The following is a 13,327-nucleotide window of genomic DNA, read 5'->3' on the forward strand; positions in this document are numbered from 1 at the left end:
TATAGGTGGCACTCCTTTTCTCCGATAAACGCTTGGGGGACGATCCACCACTTTCCAACATCCTTCTCCCAACAGTTCTCAAAGATTACCAACATCATCATCGTTTGAAATCCGGTTATATCCCTACCAAACATTACGTCTTTCCACCAGGCTTGTCGCAACGTAAGATCCTCACGTTCTTATCTCTGCGGAGCCCAGATCACACTGTACGTACCTCTAAAAACATTACCGGAAAACCTGGCGATGCCTTTATGTTCAGTGACTAACCTGATTATCCGGACAGACTACTACCTCTACCAAACATGCAACCACCCAACATGACTGCCCCGAACCCTGGTGACCCAGCTCAACATAATACCGCCGCCGGGAACACAACAAATCCCAGTCCCAGTAGCTTCGAGCACAACATGATGGAAAACCTGGTCATGCTGACAGAGAGACTCTCCATGGAACAAGGACAAGGACAAGGAGAACAGTCAGGGCAAGGGTCAGGGGCACAACAACAACCACAAACACCACTACAACAATCAAAGCAACAACTAAAAATTGAAGCAGCAGCGCTGGCTGCAAGAATTTTGATGGCTCTTCGCCAGATACACCTTAGAGCATGGAGTGAAGAGTCTGGTCTGAGACCGGAAGAGATTTACAGAGAGCACGAGGCCAGGGCATGCACGATTTGTGGCGTGAAGTCTGTGAGAGTGGTGGAGGATGAGCTGGGCTGGAAGATGGTGGTCGAGATTGGGGAGTTGCGGAGGCTTGGGGAGTTTCCAGAGTTTAGGTTGGTGAAGGATGGGGAGCGTTGGAAGGCTGTGCGTGTACCTAGGTAGCCGGGATACGTAATCCTCTTTAATAGGGGGTGCGATGGGAGTCTGGCGATAGAAACCCCTGAGGCAATCCCCGCAAGATTTCCTGGACAGCTGCTCGAACCCTCCATTCAGGCAGAATTAGCAGGTCAGCGATGCCTTGCAACAAGAAAGAGGTCATGGCTGGGAAGTGACTCTGAGCATCGGCGGATGCTGGGCTAGCGTAAAGAGTAGCGGTATGGGAGTAAAGACAATAAAAGCAGGTCTCTTTATACAAACATCTGTTTTCCAAGCAACGGCGCTCGCTCCAGAGTCCAGGATGAACGGAACCCGACTTAGAGCCTCACCATTGATACCGCGTCATTCTCACTTGATTTGATTTTGCTCAAACAGCTATAAGGCCGGGACCATCTGACAGAAGCAAGGGCTTCTTCGACCAATCTGTAAGTGAGCTGATGCGAGTCGCAGGATTCCTTGGGAACGATCAAGTCACAGGATTGGTCGAATAAAACCAAATTCCGGGAGAAAAAAGCAGTAGCGCCACCAGATACTTACCAAGGTAAGTAATCATAGGGCTGTTTTTTTTTTAAAAAAAAAAAAACCAAACAATATAGTAACAGTATCGATATCAGACATATGGGCCAGCATCGGCCTTTCATGTGAATGACACCATTACGGTATGTAGCGCCCTCAGCGAGAATCAGTTGGACAGTTGCACAAAAAGCCCGGCTTAACTTCAGGTGGAGTAAGCCCGTCGGGCGTCGGTCCACGATGACTACCTAGTCACATGGTTGGGGGAAGGGGAACATCCGTCATGTTTGGAAAATGATTTAAAAAATATTGCAAGTCACACTGGTGACTTGGTAGGGTGCCGACGGAGTGAATAGCGAGATATCAATGTTAAACGTTAGACATAGTTGCATCTGAGAAGAGCATTGAGGTCTCTTCACAAATACCTGTCATGTCATGTCCCAAATCTGTCAGGTATCCTAACGTGTGTTCTGGCTGGAAGTAGGTAATGTTGTAGGATCTGTCTGTCATTGCGTTCCCGGACCGATCATGGCCTGGCATGTGACAGCTGGGCTGGTAAAGATGGTGAGGACAGAGTCAATGTCAATATAGGGAGCAGAGGTCGGTGAATAGAGGTTGGTGCATCACGGGGGGCTGATCGGTTTATTTTTATTTTTTTCTGCTCGTGAGATATTGGGGAGAAAGAAGCTTCTACTCGTCAGGCCTTGACCAGCCCTCGGAAGGCGAGGGGAGTGGACATATGCTTCAAAGGCCCGACGAGTATATGTAGCGGGTGGCTTGGGTTTCTAGACTTGTTGCCAACATGAATAAAGGCAATGAATGCGCTACTAGGGAGTTTGTGGTGGATGTCCGCAAGAACTGAAGGAGTTGCATCTGGGTGAGGATTGGGAATTGAGAGGTGCAGCGGAGGAGGAATTGGGTAGCTCCTGTTCAGTCAAAGGCGGAGTTTAAGGCTGGCAACGAGGAATTTTATTTATTTATTTTTGTGACGAGTTTCCTTTTGTTCACTTGCTTTGTCAAAGGGAGTGCGGTGGAACAAGGGCAAACGGTCTCAGTTCACGGTGCTGATGGTTGAGTGCAGTGTTTGGTGGAAAATGACCACTGCTGTTGAGGACTTGGAGGAAATGTCGTTCTTGGGTTCACTCTGAAAAGTGAAGGGTTAGGGTTCAAAAAGGGGGCTTGTGATTTTCACCCAATGTCGGCCAACACCGTGAGTGGTCGCTGCCGTGGGGGTCGGCCGCTCGGGGACAAATCGTCGCTCGCTTCTCAGGGGTCACCGTTGGAAAATACTAAATCGAGAACACCAATCGTGGAGAAAAATGTCTCGCGTAGGGTGTTCATCCGATATTTGATGGTGGTTATAAATATCAACCATGTTTAGTTACCCGAGAATCCCCCCTTACCCGGGTTCTGGCCCCCCTAGCTAGGAGGTTGAGGGAAGATGAAATTGTGGTGTTTGTTGACACATATGTAATGGTGTGATACGGGAGATATGTCCAAGATCAAAAGAAGAATATTGACTCCAAGAAACAAACATGGCACGACAACGATGGAGATGTGGTGATGGTCTGGTGGATGGTCCAAAATGCAAGGCTGACCAAGGCGGACGTTCCCGAATATTCGGATGGCGGGTGTGATGTCGATCATCGATCACAAATGGAATTTCGGGTCGCGACCCAAGAAATTCCAAGAATACCTGCACCATTCGTGGAGGATATCGAAGAGGCTGAGTCGTTAGTTAAGATACTAATACTGGTACTAAGCCGCACATAGGTAGACTATTGTCTTTATGACGATATCTTGCTCAATCCCGACTGAGACTCAGGGGGTTGATAAGTCACCGAGTCAAAGGGTAAGGTTCCCAGGGCCGGAACACGGAAAGGATTGAGAGTCGTGATGGTCGTCAAAACAAGGACACAGTTCACTGCCCTGGCGTTCATCCGGATGCGGAGGTTGTGCGTGTGCCTGGATTCGCCGGAGCTTCTTCCCAGGTCTGCTGGAGTTGTTTTGAGTGGTGGAGTTCAGGCACAAACGACAGGGACCGGGAACTGAAGGATTCAATGTCAATAAAAAAGCTTGGACCACCTGCCCGACCTTCTCTCCGCCAAAACACACATGCCAAGGCCTCTTCAGCGGGGAGCGCAATCAAACTGTTCAACAATGTTCACACTATCAGCTTCCTTTTCTCTCTGTTCGGTGGGGTAAATGACACATTTGAGAGAGCCAAATGCCAGCCATGAGAGCAAAGCCACAAAGTTAAAAAAGAGCCAAGAAAGGGATCGGAAGGATTCAAGAGATCAAGAGATCAGGGGAATCCACTCAAACGGGCTTGTAATATCCCTTTTTGGGCGATGCTCAAGTTGGTGCATTTTTGCAGGCATTGGGAAGTCGTGCTAGTTCGTGCACAATGACGCGTGGGTTGACGAGCAGAAAGGCGAGTGTTTTGCGCAAAAAGAAGTCGACGGGGGCGTTTGGGCGGAGATCATTCCGAGAGAATATCTCGCAAAGCACTTGTTACTGCTAATATCCAAAAACCTTTACAACTTGAAAAGATAAAAGTCAAAAAGTTGTCTGACGCCGACGGTGACAGAGACAGAGAAAGTCACCGCCCGGTAGCCCCGATATCTTCCCCGACAAAGTGGAAGCGGTAGCGGTCGAAGACAGCAGGGCACCCCGGCACACACGGTACACCCCGGCCACCGGCCATCGGTCCAGGACTCCAGCTCCAGCCCAGCTCCAGCTCTCCAGCTCCAGGGCAGCACCCCATGTCGCATTGACATGATCCCCCGAGCCCGTGCACCCCGTCCCCCGTCCCCCCGTTCCCCGTCCGTTCAGGCCACAAGACATTGATTTCCTTCCTTTTGGTCTCCCGTTCTACTAAACCCTCAACCTCACATCATCCACGGTCCCTCAATCCCAGGTTACGTTACCGTTGCGTTGCCTTGCATCGTCGACCTGCGTCCAGTGGTAGTGGTACCAGTTGCTCTTGCATTCTGGGTTCCCGTCTGCAGAGGAATTGGCACAGAACACGCTTCCACGACCGTCGTCACGGCCTGCTCTTTTTGCAGCTTGCGCTCGCTTTCAATCAGGTCACCACCGACCAACCACAGTCCACTTCTCCGGGAACTTCTGTCGTTTCTCTTTTCTCCCTTCTTTTGAACTTTGCAAGTTAGCATCGAGCAACAAGTTCTTCTCAGCTTTAGTTGTACAATCACGATTACTACGACATACAGTACCTTCTAATCGGCAGACATCTCCAAGACGCCAGCTATATCGACGAGCCGCATCCACATACACCGTAATATTAGGCCCAAAAAAGAAGAGGAGATCCCCTGTCGCGGCTTTGGTACAACGCGGTCAGCGCAATCTCTCTAGACTCAACGTCCAGGTACTTAGCCCTCACCCATTTGGCTTTCCTGCCCTTCATTTTATCCCAGCTCCATGGCCTTGTCTTGTCCTGCACTGCTGCTGTTTTATTTACGATCCCGTCCCCAAAAAGGCGGAAATAACTGGCGCCACAGCTGCAATGCAACTCTCTTAAGCTAAAGGTACTCACTCGCTCGACCTTGTCCGCTACTAAGTCACAGTATCTGCAGGTCTGCACCGCCAAATCCCAAACACCACCCACCAACCACCACCTACCCGACCTACCCAACCAAGGCCAGAGCCATTCAGCGAGACCAACCACGGAAGACATACCGTACCGACCTCTTCACTTAGGATACGTACCGATCCAACCTGCACCGACCACACACGGACTAGAGACATCGCGACCGAGAGCCCTTTCGAGACAATTTGCTCTTCCCAGGGCTTCGCTATAGCTGCCACCAAGTCGTCCTCCCTGCATACTGCCGCCGGTCGATAAGCCATCCCGACGACTCGATCCGTCTGTTTACTTTGCGCCCCCCTGCCTCCCTGGGGCTGGTCCCGACGAGAGCCTCTCACCGAGTCGACGCCGCCAATCCCCCAACACATCTCCCGCCAGTCGCAAGTCATCAGTCGCCCGTCGCAAACCTTGTCGCCCACCTCCCCCTTCTTGCGCGACCCTCTCTCCACCTTTCCCCCCATCTCGACCGCGAGAGCGTCATGAGCACGGCGACCAATTGAGGCCAACATGGTTCGTGTCACGGAGGAGCTGGCGATCTCGCCAGAACATGTCACACTCTACTATACCACCGACCCTTTGCTGGGCCATCTACCCGTCCTAATCTTCCACGGCCCTTCGACGACAGCAAACTACACTCTCAACAGCTCGCGCATCCAGGTCCACGTTTATAGCCCCGCTGGGTTTATGTCCTTTCACCGTATCACCATCTCTCCCAACTCTCCCTTCTACGATGTTGTCGACTACCTACCGCGCGAGTTCCAAGGTGACGAGATTTGCAGAGGACTGGCCTTTGGCCTGTACAAGTACTTCAGCGAGCTACCAGAAGCCGTCAAAGCCTACCTAAAACACCAGTATCCCACCCGAGGCCCGAGGGCTCCCGACACGGCAGCGACGTTATTCAGCCCTCAGCATGCTGCCGACCTCGCCAAGTCGGCCGTTCCCGCCGAAAACACCGCCGATGTGATCCAGACCCTCGAGTTTGCGCTACAATCACAACACATAGGCAACGTGGATATCGACTTGGTGTTGCCCCCAGGCTCCATCATCCCCCTTGATGACGAGGAACTCGAGGAGGTACCTGAAGACGAGGACGATATTTTGGATCCAACCCTCAGGCAATACGGCGGCTATACTCCCTTGGTCAAGCTGTTTGGAGAGCCTGTGTTCCTTCCCACTTCCAAGTTACGTCGCGCACCTTCGCGCCCCGCCTCATTACGAAACAGGACCAAATCGTTCTCCAGGAACCAGAAAGTGGATCTGCGCATGAAGCTGGGCGAGTTGGTCGATACTGAGGAGCGGTACGTGCTCAAGGTGAACGAGTTGGTGAACCATGTGGCCGACGAGTTCCGCCAAGGCGCAAAGGCACGCGCTACCGGTAGCATCAGCCCGTCAGAGGAGGACCTGGACAAGCTCTTCCCGCCATCGGCAGATGAGATATTACAGCTAAACACGGCGTTTATGCACGAGCTTCGGCGGATTATGGACGATACGGAAGAGGATGCGATCAGAGACATGGAGACACCATTTCCAATACACAGCAGAGGAGAGGGCTCTGTCAAAGTCAAGGACCCCAGCGGTGCTCTGGCCATGGCCCGTCTCTTCATGGAGTGGTTCCCCAAGTTCACAGAGTGTTATCAGGACTACATTCGGGCCAGTCGGGAATTTCCCCGGTTACTCAACCTATTTCTAGAGCAACAATCAAGCTTTCGCCAGCGGGTGGCCCAGAAAGGAGAACAGGCTGTCCGATCCCTCCTCATAGAGCCGGTCCAGCGATTGCCACGATACAGTCTCATGATCGACCAGATTGTGAACTGCCTGCCCATTACGCATCCTGCCCTCCAACTAATGCTTCGCGCAAGAGATATAATCACCAACATCTGCTCTCTGGACGAGGGTGCGGGGGACAAGCCTCACGTTATTAACAGGTTACGCGCAATGGTGGAATGCTGGCCCCCAGACTTGGAGCCGCAAGGAAGATTAGCCGTGGCTGCCGACTTCATCGAGCTATCTCCCCCATTTGATGACCTACAAGAATCAGATCTTCAAGAGAATGCCGGAATTTTCCTGGTATTCTCCGACATCATCGTCATCCTCAAGAAGAAGACCGACTCAGGGCTTACGGGTCGTGACCTACTACGCGAGATCGACAAGCCATCACCCGCCGGCCTGCTGGCGTCCATGACAAACGTTGCTGGAGGAGCTGGAATGTGGGAGTTTGCGCTTACGGGGTGGCATAACCTTGCCGATGTTCGCTTCACGGAGTCTGCCGATGGTAGACTAATCTGGATGGCGTCAACAGCTGATATGAAGGGGTCACATTCTGGCGAGTATTTCGGTGGAAAGGCGATTACCTCGAGGTGTTTCCTCCTGCAAGAAATGTATGAGGGTAGGGCATCCAAGTGGAGTGAAGAAATCATCAAAGCCCGTATCGAGGGTCGATTTTCCGAGCAGGAGAGGGAGGATCCCACTTGGACTTTGCGTTCGGTGAGGATGGAAGAGAACAATTTCCGGCTACACGCAGCCGTGTTCCAGGAGGCGGCAGATCAACTCATCGAAGGCCGTCGAGAACCAGCACCTATCCGGGTTGTCCTGGATATGGACCTAGGTACCAAGAGCGCCCCAGTCGGCCATTATGGCGTAGAGGTCGTGGTCGAGATCAGGACTGCGGATCTGAGGAGGATATCGATGAATACTCTTGGCTTAAACGGCAAGAAGTTCAGCGACGAAGTTGCCTTGGACGACTTTCTACCGACCCTCTCACGCAGAATTATCCAGTTGCTAAGTACCCAAACCTGTGTCGCTAACCTAAGACTCGCCCCTGCCCTTGTCAACTACTACACCAAGATCCTACGCGGCCTCCACATGGGATCAAAAGACATAGAAAAAGGTCACAAGCGCTCACAAAGCGCGTCCCCCGTCAAGTTGTTGTCGAATTTCCTCGGTGGCAGCACGCCCAGTGTTACACTCACGGAAAGTACGCCCAATGGCTCGTTAAATGGCTCGTTAAGGGGGCACCGGCGGGATCCTAATGGGAGTGCTCCCGCTCTGCTCCCCTCGCAGATGACCAGGACGAACAGTCGAAACGACTTGATGTTGCTTGCGGCCTCGATCAAGGAACAACATAGTATCAAGCTGGGCACTGCTGATGACATGCGGCCCGAAAACCCACTGTTCCGTCTTGAACAGACCTTCACTGGTTTCATTGCCAATCTACAGGCTCGTAAAGGCTACTATCATGGCCGAACACTGCTTACTAGATCCATGGCAGATGAACTGTTGGTCAACGACCTCTACAACAGACTGATCGAGTTTCCTTTCGATTTGGAGGCCTCGGCAGAGGTGGGCACTGATATAGTGTTTGCCGCGTTCGAGAAGTTTGTGCGCATCGCATGGCGCGATCAGATAGGACCGATCATAACCATGCATGCGCTCGATGCTCTCGTGGTTCGCGCTTCCAAGAGAGTGGTGGGAGACTTTGGCGACTTTGTTCGATTCATTTTCCGAGACCTGGCCCCACAAAACCGACGGGCTTTCACCGCACTGATCAAACTACTGGCAGATTTATTAGATGGATGTTCGAATGACGGAGATCGGGGTGCCTTGACACTAGCGTTCGCGGAATTACTTGTTGACGACGGCACCGGTTCCAACTACATCAATCTCCTAGACCGCCTTGTTGAAGACTGCGACCGAATCTTCGAGGACCACAGCTTTGGCGCAACCCTACAGCTCAACAGCTCACACGACGATATTACCGCGAGTAACCGGAGCCAAAAGTCCATTACGGGATCAGTGACGTCCAACAGCTCGTCGCTCCGAAGAAAGTTTGGGTTCGACAACCTCCTCCGGCAAAACAGCAAAACAGAATCCGGCGATCGTTCTTCCGTATGGCGGTCCCTCAGCAAGCACACAAGGAGCCCAGGTGAAAGTTCGAGCCTTTCCAAAGCGAGTAGGTCAAAATCAATCGATATAAGCGTTTTCTTCAATCCACCAACACCCAACAGGTCGCGACGCCCAGGGTCGCGAAACAGGCCTCCAATCGCCGGAGCTTTCGATGACATCACGCACCGTCCGTCTAGTTCAAAACGATTAGAAACGATTGGCGAGCCGGAAAATGAAGAAGCGTCTCCCGGATCCAAGCGGTTAAAGAAGAAGCGTCGCAGCTCGTTGTCGGATTTGAAGTCGATATTGTCGTCCACAACCCTGGTAGAATCGGTTACGAGCCCGCCCCCGGTAGACGACAAAGAGTCGCCGCTTGTCGCCGACGCCGACACCGCTGCCGCCCCTGTGCCCGCTCAGATTAACAGAAAACAGGCCTCCCAGAAGTTTAACACGGCGCCCCGTCTCCCAGCACCGACCAAGATCCCGATCAGCCCGAACTCACCCACCAAGATACCCATAAGTCCCGGCTCGGGCTCTAATATCAGCCCTGGTACTGAACTGACACCACCATTGTACGCATCGCGACAAAAGGAGAGCCCAAGTGTTAGTCCCCTAGCACCACCCCCATGCACTCCACCCGAGAAAGAGACCTTCAGCTCGTCCCTTCCGGTCCGGAGTCGTCCCAAGGCCCTTTCCGTTTCCCAGATTCCCACCCTCAAGCCATCCCGACTCCCCACTGCCGAACGCCCATCATCAAACAACAACAGCACCAGCAACAGCGCTACCAACAATGGCGGTAGCCTCACCAGATCCCTGAGCCGCCCCGCCCTGCCTTACAACAACGGCGGTCTGAAGACCCCGACCTCCTCCAGCGGCCGCCTCGGCCTCCGCGCCCCACAAAAGCTCCGCGAACGCCTGCAGACCGAACTCAAAGCCGTCGAAGAAGTCGACGCCACCCTCCAATCTGAACTCAGTCGCATCTCCGAAGACATGACCCGCATCAACGCCACTCTCCCGCGCTCCGCCTCCACGGAAATCCGCCGCCTCTCCAGCGCCGTCCGCGCCCTCGAGGAGCGCGTCCCGCAAGCCATGCTCGACCTGCAGGAGCGCCAGGCGGAGATGAATCGGGAGATGGAAGCCACGCTGAAGGCTGCCGAAGCCAAAGTGAAAGCCATTGATCAGCTCTACAAAGAGGCGACGGCCGAGAACGAGTTGTTGTATGAGAAGTTTAATAGTGAACTGGGGAAGATGCTCAAAGCTCTCAAAGGGAAGGGGAGGGAGGATAAGGAGGAGTTGTTGGCGAAACTGAGGGAGCAGAGTGAGGAGGCGGCGAGGGTGAAGAAGGAGAATGCGAGGTTGAAGAGGGAGATGGCGAGTTTGAGAGCGCTGGTTAAGGCTGGGGTTAGTAATAGTAGTACGCCGCCGGTTGGGATGGAAGGTCTTAATGGTTGATGGGTCGTGATTTTCAGACAGTGCTGCTTGTGTCCGGCGTGTTTTTTCTGGGTCCTGGATTTGGAAAAGGGGAGCATGGTGTTGGTGGTACTGTAACTTGTTGCATGGTGTTCTCTGTGTCTTCATATATGTTGGTATAGTGTGGTTCAGTAGGTTGGTACCTATGTTTGTGTTGGGGTTGCATAATAATGGCTGGTTTGCGAGAGGGGAATTGAATCGAGCATCGAGTACAAGTACAGAGCCATATGGAAGATCAAAAGCAGATGATGAACATCAAATTTACGCCTTCATTCTTCATCGGGCTGAGGAATCATCGTGTCAATTCGCTACTTTACTCAACCTCATCGTAGCGTGGTGTTGTGTTGCATTCCATCTACCTGCCTCTTGCTGTCGTTGAATGTTCGTTGTTGCACGTGAAGATACCTGTTCACAGCGCAATAATCGTTTCCGCCCCTTCCGTCTGCGTCTCGTCCTTGGTGTGGCCATCGTGATTTTTCCCATGAAGTTGTCCCCCCCAAAAACCACTATCCCAACCGCATTCCCGCTTGATCGGCGAGGCGTCATGCCTCAGACCTCCTCCGGGTGTTCCTTCTTCCACTTTTCACTCCTGAAATCCCTAAGTTCCGACTCGTCAACCTTTCGTGGAGTCCAGATCGTCAGGTTGGCGTTCAGCTGGGTGTTCAGGTTGGTCTTGGAGTCGGTGGGCCACTTTTGTATCCCGGAAAAGTTAGTATTGGTTTCTTTTGTGCTTGCGGAGCATTGCGGAGCAAGGAAGGAGGGAACGAGGTTGGTGGATGGGGGGAGGTGGATGGACAGTGCCGAAGAGGCGGGCATGTACAATTACCATTGCTCGTAGGTAGGTATACTAAGTAGGTGTGCCTTTTGCTGAGCAGTGAGTTTACTTACCTCAATTTGGTGGTTGCCCGGAAACGTGTCCTTTACCCACGGGCCTAACTTGGTAGGGTCATACTTCTTCGCCGACAGTTCAAGTTTGTGTGGGAAGGGATCTTGGGGTTGCTGCTGCTGCTGCTCTTGCTGGGAAGTCCTCTTCTTCTTCACGTTTGCTAATGCCATTTTGCTAATAAACTGTGCCGTTGAGGAACCCGGACCTTGAGATCAAGGAAGGATGAGGTTGGTTTTCTTTCTTGTTGCTGAGTGAGATAGGTGCTTTGCTTTTTGTCTTGCATTACAAAAGATACGGATGGATAAGAGTGTGAATTTTGATTAGCAGTTTTCCGCTTCTCTCGGCGGAGGTATGCGCACATATATGGTTGTGGTCAAGCCTACACTATTCATGGTGGTTGACGCCGAGGCCATGTCACGAGCTGTGGTGACAAAGGGGCTATCGAGCCAGAGGGGATGCCAACAACATTCATGGCTCAGACCAGCGCTTATTTGGCGTGGTGGGAGGGTTGAATGTGTCAAAACAACGGAAAGTCGTTGGACCTGGTCACCTGGAACTGAATGATATATGGACCCTGTTCTTCGGACCAAACGCTTCCCTCCAGGCACCGCTACATATGTTCCTCTCAAGCCAGCGGAGCCGCCCACACTATATCGCACATCTTTCCGAAGAGCAGAGGCACATGGAAGGTCAAAAGCAGTTGATGAAGAGACAATTTTGGGCCTTCGTTGGTGTTGGAGAATCAACATGTTGAATTACAACTACTTTGGTCTGACTCAGCATAGTGTGGTCTTCTGTTGTATCTATCAACCTCTTCTTGCATGACTGTCGAGTATCGTTATTGAATGCTGAGATGCCTGCTTTCTTACTCGCTGTGTAGTAGAATTTGGAGATACCTGCTCTCCTCCTACATCTAAATCCTCATCCTCACCCCGGAACCTCGTAGTGTTCATCCAACCAACAGTAGTGCCAGCTGCCAGGAGGAAGAGGACGGCTACCTAGTATCCGCAGTGTTGATAAGGCTCCTTTGCCGTTTGCATCGGAGTGGACAAAGCAGCAGCTACTTTCTCCGTGAGCGCCATGCAACACCACACCTTGTCGTCCTCGTCGAGTTTTCCAGGTGCCGAGACTTTCCATTCGGGTCGTTCTTCCACCTGGCAATCCCGCCTTGTCGTTAGTAAAGTACTTACTCGGCAGTCCCTTTGTTTTCATTTATATAGACAAAATTGCCCGAGACAGGACTGAGCACGGGGGGGCGGGCTCTGGGACCACCACTTACCTCCTCCATGAAAAAATTAAACATCCCATAACGCCACAGCATCAATCCCAAAAGCCTTCCCTCGTTGGTTCTCTTCTGGTTCAGGTATTGAAAGGGCAGTTTGGCTTGTATCTTCTTCTTGAGCTCCTGCGCTTTCTGCTGCTTCTGCCAAGCTGTGAGATGTTGTTCAGCAGGCAGCCCCTCTTCGTGTTTCTTCTGTGCTTCAGCTGCAAGCAGGATGAGTTGCTCGTCCGTTGGCGTTCCCGTCCTGACACGACAAAACAAGTCCGGCTCCGACGAAAGGTGCACAAGTTCAGTGGGGGGAGGAAGAAGCGAGGGTGGTGGATTGGAATCGGCATCGGCATCGGCATCGGCATCGGCGTCGAGTTGGTTCTGGTTCTGGTTCTGGGTATGATTCTCGCTGGTGGTGGTGGTTTGACTTTGATCTTGCGGCGGGAGTTTTTGTGCTTCGCTTTGGTCTGCTGCTGCTGCTGCCTCAGACGCAGAATGAGGTGCACGTGGTGGTGGTGCGATCACCAGGGGCACCCATCCTGTTCCGGGAGGATCGGAGGTGCAAGGGTCATTGGGGTTTGACATTGTGGATGAAAGCCGGCAGTTTGTGAGAAGTGTCTGGGTTTTTAAAGGTCAAGGGAGTTAAAAGGCTTGTGTGAGGATGCTCGGGAGTAAAACTTGATGCTAGGAAAGACTTCAGAATCCAGGGAGTCATGGCCATTAAGTAGACAGAGGTACCTCTAAGGACACGCCGTTGATGCTGGGTACGTAAGATGGGAGGCGACTAACGAGATGTGTTGACAATAGGGTGTTCAACGGAAGGGACGACCAAAATCGTATGGCTCAGATGGGTTTAGTGGAAGCTGGGGACTTGAGAA

General features: G+C 52.3%; 3 protein-coding genes across 3 annotated transcripts; 2 read left to right on the forward strand and 1 right to left on the reverse strand.

Annotated features, from left to right (window-relative positions):
* Positions 1 to 317: 317 nt before the first annotated feature.
* On the forward strand, positions 318 to 2,285 carry B0H65DRAFT_445359 (uncharacterized protein; the record flags this gene model as incomplete). The annotated part of the gene is made up of 5 exons (XM_062825739.1): positions 318 to 778; positions 854 to 951; positions 1,197 to 1,246; positions 1,489 to 1,548; positions 2,166 to 2,285. 5 exons carry the CDS (start codon positions 318 to 320, stop codon positions 2,283 to 2,285), a joined length of 789 nt encoding a protein of 262 aa, XP_062678500.1.
* A 2,797-nt stretch (positions 2,286 to 5,082) lies between these two features.
* Positions 5,083 to 10,282, forward strand: B0H65DRAFT_291102 (uncharacterized protein). Its single transcript, XM_062823014.1, has one exon. The coding sequence runs from the start codon at positions 5,449 to 5,451 to the stop codon at positions 10,273 to 10,275; it is 4,827 nt and encodes a 1,608-aa protein (XP_062678501.1). The 5' UTR covers positions 5,083 to 5,448; the 3' UTR covers positions 10,276 to 10,282.
* A 1,895-nt stretch (positions 10,283 to 12,177) lies between these two features.
* B0H65DRAFT_445362 (uncharacterized protein) lies at positions 12,178 to 13,034 on the reverse strand (the record flags this gene model as incomplete). Its single annotated transcript, XM_062825741.1, has 2 exons — positions 12,178 to 12,333; positions 12,459 to 13,034. The coding sequence occupies 2 exons, from the start codon at positions 13,032 to 13,034 to the stop codon at positions 12,178 to 12,180; spliced, it is 732 nt and encodes a 243-aa protein (XP_062678502.1).
* Between the last annotated feature and the right edge of the window lie 293 nt (positions 13,035 to 13,327).

Source organism: Neurospora tetraspora, assembly GCF_033439725.1.
Source record: "Neurospora tetraspora strain CBS 560.94 chromosome Unknown B0H65scaffold_7, whole genome shotgun sequence".
Taxonomy (NCBI): Eukaryota; Fungi; Ascomycota; class Sordariomycetes; order Sordariales; family Sordariaceae; genus Neurospora; species Neurospora tetraspora.

Bases quoted from the DNA above. Each gene is read 5' to 3' on its own strand.
- B0H65DRAFT_291102 (XM_062823014.1), top strand. From the start codon at position 5,449: ATGGTTCGTGTCACGGAGGAGCTGGCGATCTCGCCAGAACATGTCACA.